The 13,443-nt window shown below is 39.6% G+C and overlaps 1 protein-coding gene across 1 annotated transcript in view; it reads left to right on the forward strand.

The window, feature by feature from the left end:
• The window catches only part of DNAJB14 (DnaJ heat shock protein family (Hsp40) member B14), a 29,914-nt gene extending 17,011 nt beyond the window's left edge, over positions 1–12,903 (forward strand). Inside the window, exons 5-8 of the mRNA XM_083756746.1 lie at positions 638–732; positions 1,489–1,598; positions 3,323–3,495; positions 4,856–12,903. Coding sequence (XP_083612872.1) covers positions 638–732; positions 1,489–1,598; positions 3,323–3,495; positions 4,856–4,980 — 503 coding nt within the window. The 3' untranslated portion in view covers positions 4,981–12,903. The remainder of the gene's footprint in view (positions 1–637; positions 733–1,488; positions 1,599–3,322; positions 3,496–4,855) is intronic.
• Positions 12,904–13,443: the final 540 nt, after the last annotated feature.

The raw sequence follows: 13,443 nt of genomic DNA on the forward strand, positions 1-13,443 counted from the left end.
CTTTTGTAACTGATTAAATCTATTCTAGCATGCTCAGCCTCCTGCCAACCTAGCAGTTCGAAAGCACAAAAAAAGTACAAGTAGATAAATAGGTACCGCTCCGGCGGGAAGGTAAACAGCGTTCCCATGCACTGCTCTGGTTCGCCAGAAGCGGCTTAGTCATGCCACATGACCCGGAAGCTGTACGCCAGCTCCCTCGTCCAATAAAGCAAGATGAGCTCCACAGCCCCAGAGTCGGCCACGACTGGACCTAATGGTCAGGGGTCCCTTTACCTTTTAGCATGTTCAGCAACCATTGCCTCATGTACCAGCAAGGTTCTCATACAATGATATCAGAGCTTCCATGAACTATTTAATGTTTCCCAGTGCTTTGCTTAAAACCAAATTTGCTTTTCCCAAACCTGAAGAACGAGTTTGTGAAACTTAAATGCTTGCCTTACCCACTAGCAGCCAGTGGTCCAATAAACTGTTATGCCTTTTTCTTGAAGGTGTAATATATTATTTGAACTAATTAGTATGGCGTTCTGCATTGCCTATAGTGTTGCCTCAAAACGAGTACAGCTGAGTACTTACTTTTTCACCTTGTCATGTTTTTTCTGCTCCCAATACAATCTTTTAAATGTTTTCTCCCCTGTAGGCAGTGTGCATTCATTTTCTAATGGAAGGTCTGGCTACAGTCACCATAATCAACATCGTCATAGTGGGCATGAAAGAGAAGAGGAGAGGGGTGATGTATGTTTGTCTTTGGCATGAACTTATCTTTTTTGAAATATCATCCCTAGAAGTAATATTAATGAGCAGCATGCCTTGCAGTTCTGTTGTCTAAATGAGTGCCTGTTTAGTAAACAGATACAAGGAAACAGTAACAGTTAAAAACCTAATTCCGAATTTTCTGAACTAGTGTATCTAATTTTAATGGAGGAATCCTATGCATGATGTTTACTCAGAAGTAAGACCCATTGTGGCTCATCCCCAGGTACTTCTTCATAATATTGTAGCCTGCATTAGATTTTGGGCTACAGTAGTGGCACCTTGCACTTAATTATATAGGCGGCATAAAGTTTATAAAGAGGAGCTAGCAGCGGCTTGCTTTTGCTCCTCTATGGGAATTCCTGCAATTCCTCTAAGCCAGTGGTTCTCAAAGGGTGTAGTGAGTCACACTAGGAAAGTATGGTAAGTGTGGCAGAGAGGAAAAAGTTTGAGAACTGCTACTCTAAGACATGGCTTCACATGAGGATAGGACATGAAGTGATAGGGTTTAACAATATGAAGTTAAAGAAAGACTACATATAAGGCAACTATTCATTAGTATAACCTATCTCCTTCCAAAGCTTTCAAGAAAAGACTGGAGAGGAATCCACTATAGGTCTTTTGGGGTGTTCGCATCTTTGCTGTCTATGAAAGCGGTGGTGATGGTGGACTAGATTCCTTCCAACAAAAACAAAACACCCTGTGATTTGTCTACCTGGTTGCTGTTTCCTTCTCCAGGGCGGCTTCTCTATGTTCATCCAGCTGATGCCAATTATTGTGCTGATCCTTGTCTCTTTGCTGAGCCAGTTGATGGTGTCTAATCCTCCATACTCCTTATATCCAAGATCGTAAGTAGTACTATTAATATTTGTATGATTTACATGGATATTTTAAAATACCTCTGCTGTTCCTGTATTTTTTCAAGCGTTATGTATTGCAGAGCTTTTGCACCAATTCAGAAATGATCAGGAAAATCCAAAAGCAAGAAATGCTCCTATTACCCCCTTGAAAAACTAGCTCAATATAGAAGCTCAGTTCTGCTGAACAATGGCTTATTGTGGGTCTGTGCTATGTTTACATCACTTAGGTCAGTGTTGCTAAGGGTTTCTGCGACTTATTTTTGACCTTCACAGCTTCACTGGGAAAAGAGGCCTTAAAGCTTTTTCACGTGGTTGTGCTTGACAAGGTTTGGACAGTTTGACTTAGAATATCTTTAGGAAAGTAGATTTAACAGGGGTTAAAGTAGAGCTTACAGTGAAATTTACCCATTTGGTTTCACTTTAAACTAGCAGCATGATGTTGTAGAAGTATTTACAAGTGGTTCTGAGTTTTGATTTTTAGAATTAGAGATCTGGAGATGGTGACCACAGCTATTTTCAGGCTTTTTGTGAGTGGAATCCTAGTGCTTATTTGGATTGCTTAAAACAAATGGCTTTCCTTCTGGTACTTACTTCTATTGGTAGTTTATCTACTAATGCAGGGGTCAGCACACTTTTTCAGCAGGGGGCTGGTCCACTGTCCCTCAGACCTTGGGGGGGCAGACTATATTTTTTTTTGGGGGGGGTGAACAAATTCATATGCCCCACAAATAACCCAGAGATGCATTTTAAATAAAAGGGCACATTCTACTCATATAAAATCAAGCTGATTCCCTGACCGTCCACGGGCCAGATTTAGGTGATTGGGCCGGATCTGGCCCCCAGGCCTTAGTTTGCCTACCCATGTACTAATGCAATGTGCATTATGTTTTCATGCTAATAGTAGATTCGTTGTTAGTATCTAGACTGCAGTTGCATGTGTCAGAGGCCAGGACCTCCTACCTGAGTGACAGCCTCTCCCTAGAAGGTGAGAAGTCCACAGCATTACTAGCTTCCAGTTTCCTATGGTAATGGAAGCCACTATCTTAACCAGGCTGACTCTGTAAATATAGGCAATTAAGAACAGAGGGAACTTCTTAATTTAACCCTTTGGTATGAAGATATTTCTTCTTGTCTATTAATTTTAAAAAATGAAGCAAAGGTAAATATAGAGCACCTCTCCAAAATGAACTGTAAAATTCAGTTCAGTGTAAAGTGTTACATGTGGGGGGGGGATCTTACTTTCACACATAAGCTCATGGGGTCTGAACTGGCAGTGACTGACTCAGGAGTGAGACTTTGCAGTTGTGGATAGCTTGATGGAGATGTTGATCCAGTGTGCAGTAGCTGTGAAAAAGGCAAATTGCATGCTAGGATATTTAATGTGGAGCCTTCTAATTAGGAGCAATCTAACTCAATAGAATGCCCACTTCATTGTGATAAGCTCTAGACATGTTTTAGCAAACCAGCAACATGGAAGGTATAGAGTTATAGAGTTTACAGAAAATCGGACACCAGATACAAGACATCATTTACAACATTGCTGTTTCTTGCTTTACAGACATGTCAAATAGGTGTTGTATATACATAAAGACTTTTGTGAAAACTCTTATTTATGTTGCAATGAATCTGAAATCCTCTTTGATTTTTCTTTGCTGACAACAACACTGGGGACAGTGACACAGGCTGACAATTAGTATGGGATCTTTTTACAGGGGTTCAGGACAGACCATTCAGATGCAGACACAAAACTTGGGTGTTGCTTATTATGTCAACAAGGACTTTAAAAATGAATATAAAGGTGCAAATTTGCAGAAGGTGGAAAAGAGCGTGGAAGAGGACTATGTGTCCAACATTCGAAATAACTGTTGGAAAGAGAGGCAACAAAGTAAGTAGACCTTATGATTTTTTAAAAAATAAAGGCATTATATCAAAATAACATGTAGCTCTGAATAGAATGAGTTACTGGCATGGATCCTAAGGGAGTTTCCCCCCTTTTCAGAGGTTTGTAAGATCCAGTTTCATTTTCCCTAAACCACACCCACCTGCCCACCTGGTTTGACTTATAAGGCTCTTCTTGTATAAGAATTATTAAGGTTATCTTTGTAGAGTGCTTCGAACAGTTGCAGTGGAAGTTCTATATTTGTTGTCAGCAAGAGGGGGAATGATCCCAACCTCCTCAGAAGCAGTCATAAAATTCCGGGGGGGGGGGGGGGGGGACAATGACACTTTATTTGGACTCCGAATACTTCAACAATTATATTCTGGTGGCTAGCATCCTCTTCCTGGAGAAGATGTTCAAGCAGGTTGCTGACCAATTCCAGACACTCTTGAATTAAACTCTTTATAGATCCATTTCATTCACGGTTTAGCCTTGGTTTTGGCACCAAAACTGTCTTGGTTGCCTTGTGGAATTATGTTTGCTAGTAGGGAGACACAGTGTAGCCTTGTGGGTTTTTTTGGACACTGTTCTTAATAGTATCTGTTATAGTAACCTCCTAAAGATGTTGCTTGATTGGGTGTGGACAGCATTGTGGTTCAGTAGTTCCTCTTGTACTTGGATAGAAGCGGGTGTTCAACTCCATCACTGGCTTTGGGGTCCTGAAGGGTTCTGCCTTATCCATGCTTTTTAACATCTACATGAAATGGCTTGGTGAGGTCATCTGGGGATTTGGAATGTTGTGTCAGCAGTTTGTCAGTTAACATCTAGGGGTTCCCCCCTTCCTTTATATTGAATCCAGATGAGGGTGTCTATCTTGTTCAATGCTGGGCTGTGGTAATGAGGAGGATGAGGGCTAATAAGCTTAGGTTCAGTGCAAACTATAGAGAGGTATTCCCCCTAAAGGACTGGGTTTGTAATTTGTATAGAGGTAGCCCCTCTAAAGGACTGGGTTTGTAAGTTGCATGAGTGGCTTGGAGCACCTTCCAGCTTGGATTGGTAAACGGCTTCTATGATCCATTGTTATAGGGCGGTTTATATATTAAATAAAAAAGGGGAGAGAGAAAATTGAAAGCCACATGGCATCCAAGAAAAGAGGGTACTCTCTGGCAGGTTGAAAATTTGTGGATCTGAATCATTTTAGTATTGGCATCATATGAAAGAAGTAGAGGGCATTTTATTGTTTTTTCTTTTTGTAAACCACTTTGAGGTTTTTTACAATCAAGTGGTGTATACATATTATGAAATAAATGACATTTGTCAGCTATTGCCAAAATGTTTTATTTACTTTTTGTTTTTGTTTTTAAAGAAACAGATTTACTGTATGCAGCAAAAGTGTACAGAGACGAACGTCTTCGAAGGAAAGCAGAAGCCATCTCCATGGACAACTGCAGAGAGTTAGAACGGTTGACCAGTATCTATCGGGGAGAATGAGCTAGATCCTGAAATGTACTGCCTGTACATGCTCTCGCTCTCTCTCTATGTATAAAAAGAAAAATCTGTAAACTGAGAAAATACTATTCCGTCATGAAAAGGAAGAGGGATGTAAAACTGCTGTCTAGCTGTTTCCAAAAACCTTACCCTGAAGTACCAATATAATTTAATAGCATCTTAGTCTGAAATATATGACAAGGTCATATATTTACATCATTGAATTGTCATTTAAGTTTTACTCCCAGAGCTTCTGTGATTTCTTTTTCTACAAGAAGCAGCTCCAATGTGCTGCTACACTTGTGGAGATGTAGACATAGTGGTTCTTCTTCTGAAATACTTGCCATGTAAATATGTGTGGAAAAAGAAGACTTGTGTATATAAAAATGTTTAAAGAAATCTCAAAGGCATTTAGATGCATTAAACCCTTTAATCTCATGGATGGAACAAATAGTATGACTACATCATTCCTTATTCAGATGTCAAGTGTGTGGAATTGAAAGAAAACAGGAACTATTTTCTCTCTGCATAAAATCTACTAGGTTGAAGGAGTATTTTTTAAAAAGTAATTGGCCATGTGGATTGATGATTGGATAAGACTGGCTGATACCAGAGTTTCACCATTCATGCTGTAGTTTTAATGCTGTATATCTAAGCAGTGACAAACCAGACATCTGTACCAGACTGTTTCTTGCCAAGTGGCACACTGGCACAAAAAAAGAGAAGTGGACAGATACTGCTTTTAGTACTTAATCACATTCTGTTTTGGTGTTCCAGAAAAGAACAAGGTGTATTTAAGCAAGTGCTGCTGTACAACCCACCTCTCCATATTTTTTAGTTTAGCATGACTTAGGGTCACGTGCAAATCCTTTAGAAATGGAAGGTGTTAAATCCACTTGCTAAATACACAAGCATGCTAAATATACATTCATAGGCTGCTTCTCTTTCACTAAAAAGCAGAGAGAATAACGGAGTAGCATTTTTAAAAAAAGTTGGGGAATTTGGTAGTTGTGTTAATTTACAACTCTGTTTTCTGTGTAGGTATCAACAGTTGATCAAGTCACTTCTAGGGCATTTTCCAATGTCACACCAGTGGATATAATGGGATTTTCCTTTCTTCTCCTCCCCGAGGTGACCCCATAATTAACTCAGAATATTCCCACCTCTGGAGCAGATTTTGATGATGTGCAGGGGAGAGAAAAGGAATAAGTCCCCTTGCACAAGCAGAAGTCCACTGTGCAAGGATAACACTGTTGTATGTCACCTCTAAAGTTCAGCCTTGTGCCTTTGAACCCTTTGCTGATTCTTTTACAATTATTTTGTCTTTGAATTGCTGCTTTAAGTTGTGGTTTCGCTTGTTGACAAGAGCTAAGAAGCCACAGTGCAACAGTTTCTGTCCAAATGTGTACAGGGTAGATTTTTGTACAGAGGAGCCTTGAGATCACTGATGAAAGATAAGTCCTATAGTTCTCAGTGATCACATGCTTTAAAAAGGATATAGTCACTTTTGCTGGTGTAAATTTAATATGTGGTTTTGGAGAAACTTTAAACAGGAGTCTTGGTGCCTGAGTTCCGACTTTAGCAAACCTTTGTAAGCTATTTTGGGTCTAATACTGCATATAAAAATATTTATGTTCCATTTGTTTTGTTCTAAGGGCAGTGTGGTTTATCTTAGCAAATATGTACTTCAAAATGAATCTGCAAGAGAAAACAAAATTTCTCTGTGTTAATGGAAATATAGTACCTCAGCTGATCTCCCCCCCCCCCCCGTGAAACTAGTCGTTGTAGTCTGATGTATACAGAATTCAAATTTTAAAATAGATTAAATGTTACCTGAGTGGATCTGAAATCCATTAGCCTTCATCAGACTATTCCCATCATCCCAGACCGCTGGTCCTGTTAGCTAGGGATGATGGGAGTTGTAGTCCCAAAACATCTGGAGGGCCGAGTTTGCCTATGCCTGGCCTTGATTTAGGAGACCACATGAACACAGAGTTTGATGGCTGAATACAGAGCAAAACTACACCATTATTTCAAAGATGTTTTTCTGGATTATAACTGCTTTGCATAACCTTTCCTAGATAATTATAACTGTTGCAGGTGGAGAAAGAATGTTGGTTGGAACAGACTGACTTGAGTAGGACAAGTAGTATTAGGCACAGGGAGAGTGTTTCCAAAGTGAGCTTCAAAGAATATGTGGCAGTTGAGCACTTTAATCAGTTTCCCCTCTTTATTCTCCCGGTTAAGCTATGGGGTAAACAAAAAGAAGCCATGCAGCAGTAGCTAAGCATCTTTATATGCAAGGTTCCATAAGTGATAATCAGTAGAGGTTCCTGATGCCTGCATTATCTGATCAATATATGTGAACCCTGTGAGATTATTTTGTTTTGAAGATCACACAATTTGTATTGAATTGCAAAACTAATGTTGTATACAGTACTTTCTGATACTTAGAATGTACATGCAGTATCATAACTTGAATATCGCCCCCTCTGCCCCACCCACTTTAATTTGCCAGTCTTCCTTGCATGAACAAAACGGTAGAGACAGGCATTTTCAGCATGGGTGGAGCCAAGGTGCCTTTTGGATTTCTAGCAAAGTAGATATTGTAGGTTCCATTTTTTTTTTTCAAAATCTTGGGACATGCCTGGAACTAAAATATGCCTAATTTGGTTTAATGTATTAGATGATTCTGCAAACCTATTTTACTTGGAACTGAGTTCTCCACTCTTCCTTGTAATTTAATTAGGATTACGTTCTTAGATACATAAGTCACATCTGTGCATGGTTGGTTTGTCTCGCGGGGCTGGGGTTCTTGACCAGGGTTTCTTGATTGGACCTGATGATGTTTCTTTGAATTTTTGACAACTTCCTTGTTTTTTTAGTGGCGCTGCACAGTATGCTGCCCATTTTTTTCTGAGTGTTGAGGTTCCCCAGATCACTTTTCCTGAATTAGCAAAACTAAATGTTGCAAGAATCATTAAGCAGTTATTAAGCTTTGGGAAAAAATTACTGGTAACCAAAGGTTAAAATACATTAATGGTCTTCGGTTTGGTTTTGTAGAAGCTTACCCAGGATTCTGCCATGAGAATATTGGTGAAAGAAGAAAAGCTTTCCATTGACACGCTTCTTCCCCTACCATACTGCAGGTGCAGCAATAATGTAGGGCAGGCATAGGCAAACTCGGCGCTCTGGATGTTTTGAGACTACAATTCCCATCATCCCTGACCTCTGGTCCTGTGAGCTAGGGATGATGGGAGTTGTAGTCCCAAAACATCTGGGGGGCCGAGTTTGCCCTATGCCTGAGGTAGGGAATGCTATAGGCACACACAGTATTTGTGACAGGCTACAACCAGATACAACAGCTTTCATTCGAGTAAACAGAAGGCCGCACTAGTACTCACCCCAGCAATAATTGGACCTACTTCCCATGATAAAGGCTAATCTCAAGCAGTTAATACTGCCATTGTAAACCCGTGGGGATTGGATACAAAGCTTCTCTTGTCCTTGCAGAAAGTTCATCTGCTCATACATGAGGCGCATCCTTTTTGCCATTGATTCTAGTCTCCTTTTTGTCACATCCCATGCCATCCAAGTCTCTCCAAACCCTCGGGAGCAGCGTGGGAGGGGAGGAGGGAGGTTGCAGAGAATAGGATTGGTGGGAAAGTCCTCTTGTGTGTAAACTGACTTCCACTTGTGCATCTTTCAATCCAAGTGGTAATATTGAAAAAGTACTGAAATGTACTTGGAGAATGCTCATACTGATTACAGTTAAACTTCTAAATCTGCAATATTTGTTGAACTGGGTCAACCTTCTATAACAACCAAGACCTGGTATACTAGATACTTTATTCTTGCAATGCAAACGAGTGTGTGTTACTCACAGCATAAAGTCCTCCATTTTAAAAGTGGCCTGAGAGATCTGCTTTTAGTGTTAAGATGTCATTCTTTGATTTTGTTGTTGCTGTTGTTGTACATTGTTGTTCTCCTTAGACTTTCAGGAAACTTTTTTTGGGGGGTGCTCTATGGACTGTAATTGAAAAATACATTGTCAAGCAATATGTTTAATTGAAAACACAAGCAGTCTTTTCTTCTTAACATATTCATTTCCCATAATTATGGGTTTGTGATGGCATAGGAAATAGTCTGTTTGCAATTAGAATAGTTTAACTCTGTAACTGTCATGCCTTTCATGTCTTCTCTTCCCATGAGGTGACCAAAGTATTGGAGCCTCAGCTTCACGATCTGTCCTTCTAGTGAGCACTCAGGGCTGATTTCCTTAAGAATGGATAGGTTTGATCTTCTTGTAATCCATGGGACTCTCAAGTGTCTCCTCCAGCACCATAATTCAAAAGCATCAATTTGGGTAGACGAGTCTAAAACACAAAACTTTCATGGCCCTCTAGCATCTATGGCAGTTTATTTAGCGTTAACTCTAGAAGTGTATACTGTACTCGATTCTGACCAAACTAAGCCTCCTGATCTATATGGTGCTCTAGGATGCTTAGTTTGGTCCAAACACTTTCAGAGTTAATGCTAAATACATTTCTTCTGCCAAATGAGCTGCCTAAAGATTTGTATCCCAGGCTTTTTATCTGAAATCAAAGGGGCACATTTGTTGCCAGATATGAAATACATTGGTATTTTGAATAGGGGTTAGGAGAGCTGAAAATAATGCCAATTTCTCACCCTGAATCTATTAGCAAATTCCACTTTAGATTTTGGTATCAGGAGTTATTTATACTGGAAACAGCAGAGGAATCATTACTAATCTCTTGTATAATTTAGCCCTTGGTACCCACTACCTAATCTACAAACTAGTTATGTCTGAAGCCCTTGAAGATGCCAGATTTGATCCTTTAATGCTGAGTGAAGCTGCACAGAGTTAAGAGTACTGTACTTGCTTTGATTTAAGTAGTTCATGGATTGAACTGTCATTTACTTATTTCTGAGCCATCAAAATTCTCCTTATAGGCTGCCTTGAAGTATAAGAGGACTCCCATGCAATATGTTTGATTTTTATGAATGGTGTACAGCTCCTTCATGTTATACATTGTAGGTTCTGTGTTTTTTCTGTAAGTAAACCAGGTATATATTTATTTATTATTTGCAAAAGTTTCTATACCACCAACATTAAATAAAAACATGGCAGTGAACAGCATAAAATGGACAATAAAATTGCGTCCATAAAACAAATAAAAAATATATCAAAAATCAGTAGATCAGGCTCATACACCAACATATCTGAAACCCTCCTCAAAGCCTGAGTGAGCAGCTGAGTTTTGAGGAGACTAAATGTCAGTACTGTAGCTGTAAAGAATAAATCTTGTCCCTGAGCTGGAAGCCTAACATGGGTGCTTTGCTTCTGCTCTGTTCAAAAATCCTTTTTGTGCTCTGCATAGGCATTTCATTTTTTAAACTGTGTAGTTGGCCAGTGAACGCATTTACAAGATACAGCAGAACTCCGATTCAGACCATTTCTCAACTACTGAGAAAAAATTGTGTCCATGCTAATGGACAGCTTTGTACCTGCCTGTCCTTTAGCTCCCCTATTATTTAAAGCAAGTTATTTTGAGGGACTTGGAGGCAGCTATTATGACATGGCTAGAGGGAAAGAAAAAGTACACTCTTATTGAGTCAGTGGACTGGCTGGCATATCAAGGTAATTGTGAAAGAGAAGCAGACTAGTGCGTGCTCCTATTTCATTCTGCCCTGCTCTGAGTAATAAACCAGTAGCCTTGGCTTAACAATGTGTGAACCACTGCTTGTTCTTGGGGAAAAACAAGCCTTGATTGCTGGTTTGCATGCCACTAAGTCAAGGCTCATGTTTTGTTGCTGCTACCTCCAGGCAGAGCGGGACAAAACAAGCAAGTCAGGAATGCATGTTTGCACTCTGTTCAATCACAGCCATCTTAACATAGGTGAAACAGCAGGTGAAACAGTTGTTGTCTTTCTAACTTTTATAATGATAGCACTGTCGATCCCAATCTATGTCAGTTTTGCAAAGACAGCCCACTTTATAAAGCAGACATTATAAGACGGACCTTGAGGATCTCTCCTAAGCTTTCTGTGCCCTCGATGCTTCTTCCTCTACTTCAAAAAAATGCTGCCTTTCCCGCTTCTCTGCTGCAAAAAATTATGGGATGGCAACAGCAGCAAATGTTGCATGGTTTTAACAGGTAGTTAAGACTGACTGAGCCACAATCCACAGGATGAGTTCATAAGCAAAAGCAAGCTGCCTCTTCTTGGAATAAGATTCATTTAGAGCAGATTAGAATATTTCTTCTAATTTGGAAAGAGACTGAGGGGAACAATGTAGTTGAGGTCAGCTGATTATTCATACATAACTATGCCTCAACCATATTTGAGGGAGGTTTTGCAGAGGTGGCGTATGTTAGGTGGGGCAATAGTGTTTCATTAACAGCAATCTTTTGTGCAAGTTCAGTTAGCGCTGATGCAGTCCATTGACAGGTCAACCTCATTCACCTCAGTAAGGCTTGTGAGGGTTTTTAAGCAAGCACTATTGAACAAATGAAAGTTGTCCTATTGAAGTGCCTAGCATATTGGGCCCCATAGATTTAAAGAGTATATGAATCATCTAGTTATACTGCAACCACAAATTTAATAAATAAAAACAAACTTTTTAACAAATTGAAAGGCAGCAGGTATGTTCAACTGTCAATTGCCAGTTTAGGTTTTTTATTTTTAAAAATCTAGGAAAAATGTATACCTTATGTTAAGGATTATTTCAAAGTTTCAGGTGGTCTTGAAAAATAATTTGGGAAAGCATCTTGGAATGTGTATTTTGTCCCTCACTTTATTTTCACTGTGCACTAAAGTCTATTGGTTTGGCGATTACTGTGTGGGACTATTTGTGTGCGTAGATGTGTGTATTGTCCAGCTTCATAACTCAAATTTGGGTGTAATATTTTACCATTGTATGTTTGCACAGAGTACCACAGGCAGTTGGGATTTTGGTGTCATAATGACAAAAAGCATTTTTGCCTGCATTTCTCTATTTCCCTTCCATCCCCCCCCCCACCTCCCATTATGGCCCAGTGCAGTCATAACAATTAATTGTGATTAGCAGCAGCCTTTGTTTGTTGCCTGAACTTTAGTTACAATCCCACATAAAGTGAAACCCTGGTTTCAGCTTGCCAAAGTAAGCTCTGCTACTAAAGAATGTATACAAGAAAAGACAAGCAAGCCACCTGATAAGAGCTTGGAGAAGGGAGAAACAGCCTTAATCATGTATAGAGATTAACACCAGGGATTTTCAAATAATGGTTTAGGTATTCCAGATGCAACTTTGTTTAAATACTATGTCTGCATGGGGCCTGTGTGAGAGGACAATCAAGTTTTCACAGGGTCGACATTTCAAGGGAAATCCCATGTATTGTTTTTCCCTGGAGTGCGAAGATAAACGGAAGCATTCCTCCACTAAACTGTGAAATAACATTGGAAATGTCCTAAGGACCAAACAATGTTTCCAAACCAGTTGCTGACCTTGGATGTTCTTCTGATAGTAACCACTCTTTCCCCCCCCTGACGTTTCATAAGTTGATGTCAAAAGCCTACAAGCTTAACTTGGAAATAAGCTCTATTGGCATCAATAAGTTATTTTTAAATAAATGCGCTTAGGGCAGAACTGCCAGACATGTCTTTTGCTAGCTTTAAAAATCTGAAGGAACTTCAGTGTTGGCTCTTGAAGGGCTAAGATGAGAGCTTTGATGTTTGTGAATCGTGCTTTTAAAAAAATGAATGCAAAGAAAATTCAACTAAATTTACGGTGGCATCTTAAAGAAGATCCTATTTTATTTAACTGTAGATTTAATGGTTAGGTTTTAAAAAAAGATCGGATTTGTAATGTACCTAATGTAATATCAAACTTATATCAAAATAAAATTATTTTCAATGTGAATAAAAGACTTTTTACCTGATTATATAGCCCTATTGCATTCAGGAACTGGCATGTTAAAAGGAAGCATCTACAGCAGGCATGGGAAATCTTTTTTAGCTGAGGTCCACATTCCCTTCCAGGCAAACTTCTGGGGGCCACATACAAGCAGTGGGCAGGCCTAGAGGCAAAAGTGAGCAGAAGTAACATAGCTTTCCCACTGTACTACAGATTAGTTACTACATGCATCCCTCTCTATTCTCCATCCAAGCAAGCAAGAGTTTTAGGACACATTACAGTCAAGCAAAAACACTCAAAGGGTGCAGAGTATGACAGGGGAGAGTTTCAAGGATCAAACAGATCCCAGCAACCCTTGCTCAGGACTCTCTTCCTATCATCTCATACCCAGTTATCCCGGCAACCTTCCAAATGTCACAGTTGGAATAAGACATATTTTCATTGCACTCTCATAGGAAAAAACTTACAGGTTTGACAGTACCAATGTAATTTATTTGGGTACATTCAAGTCCTTCACAAACAGATTGAGACAAAGTCAGCTTTGCAATATC

Source organism: Podarcis gaigeae (assembly GCF_964106915.1).
Source record: "Podarcis gaigeae genome assembly, chromosome: 9".
Lineage (NCBI taxonomy): Eukaryota > Metazoa > Chordata > Lepidosauria > Squamata > Lacertidae > Podarcis > Podarcis gaigeae.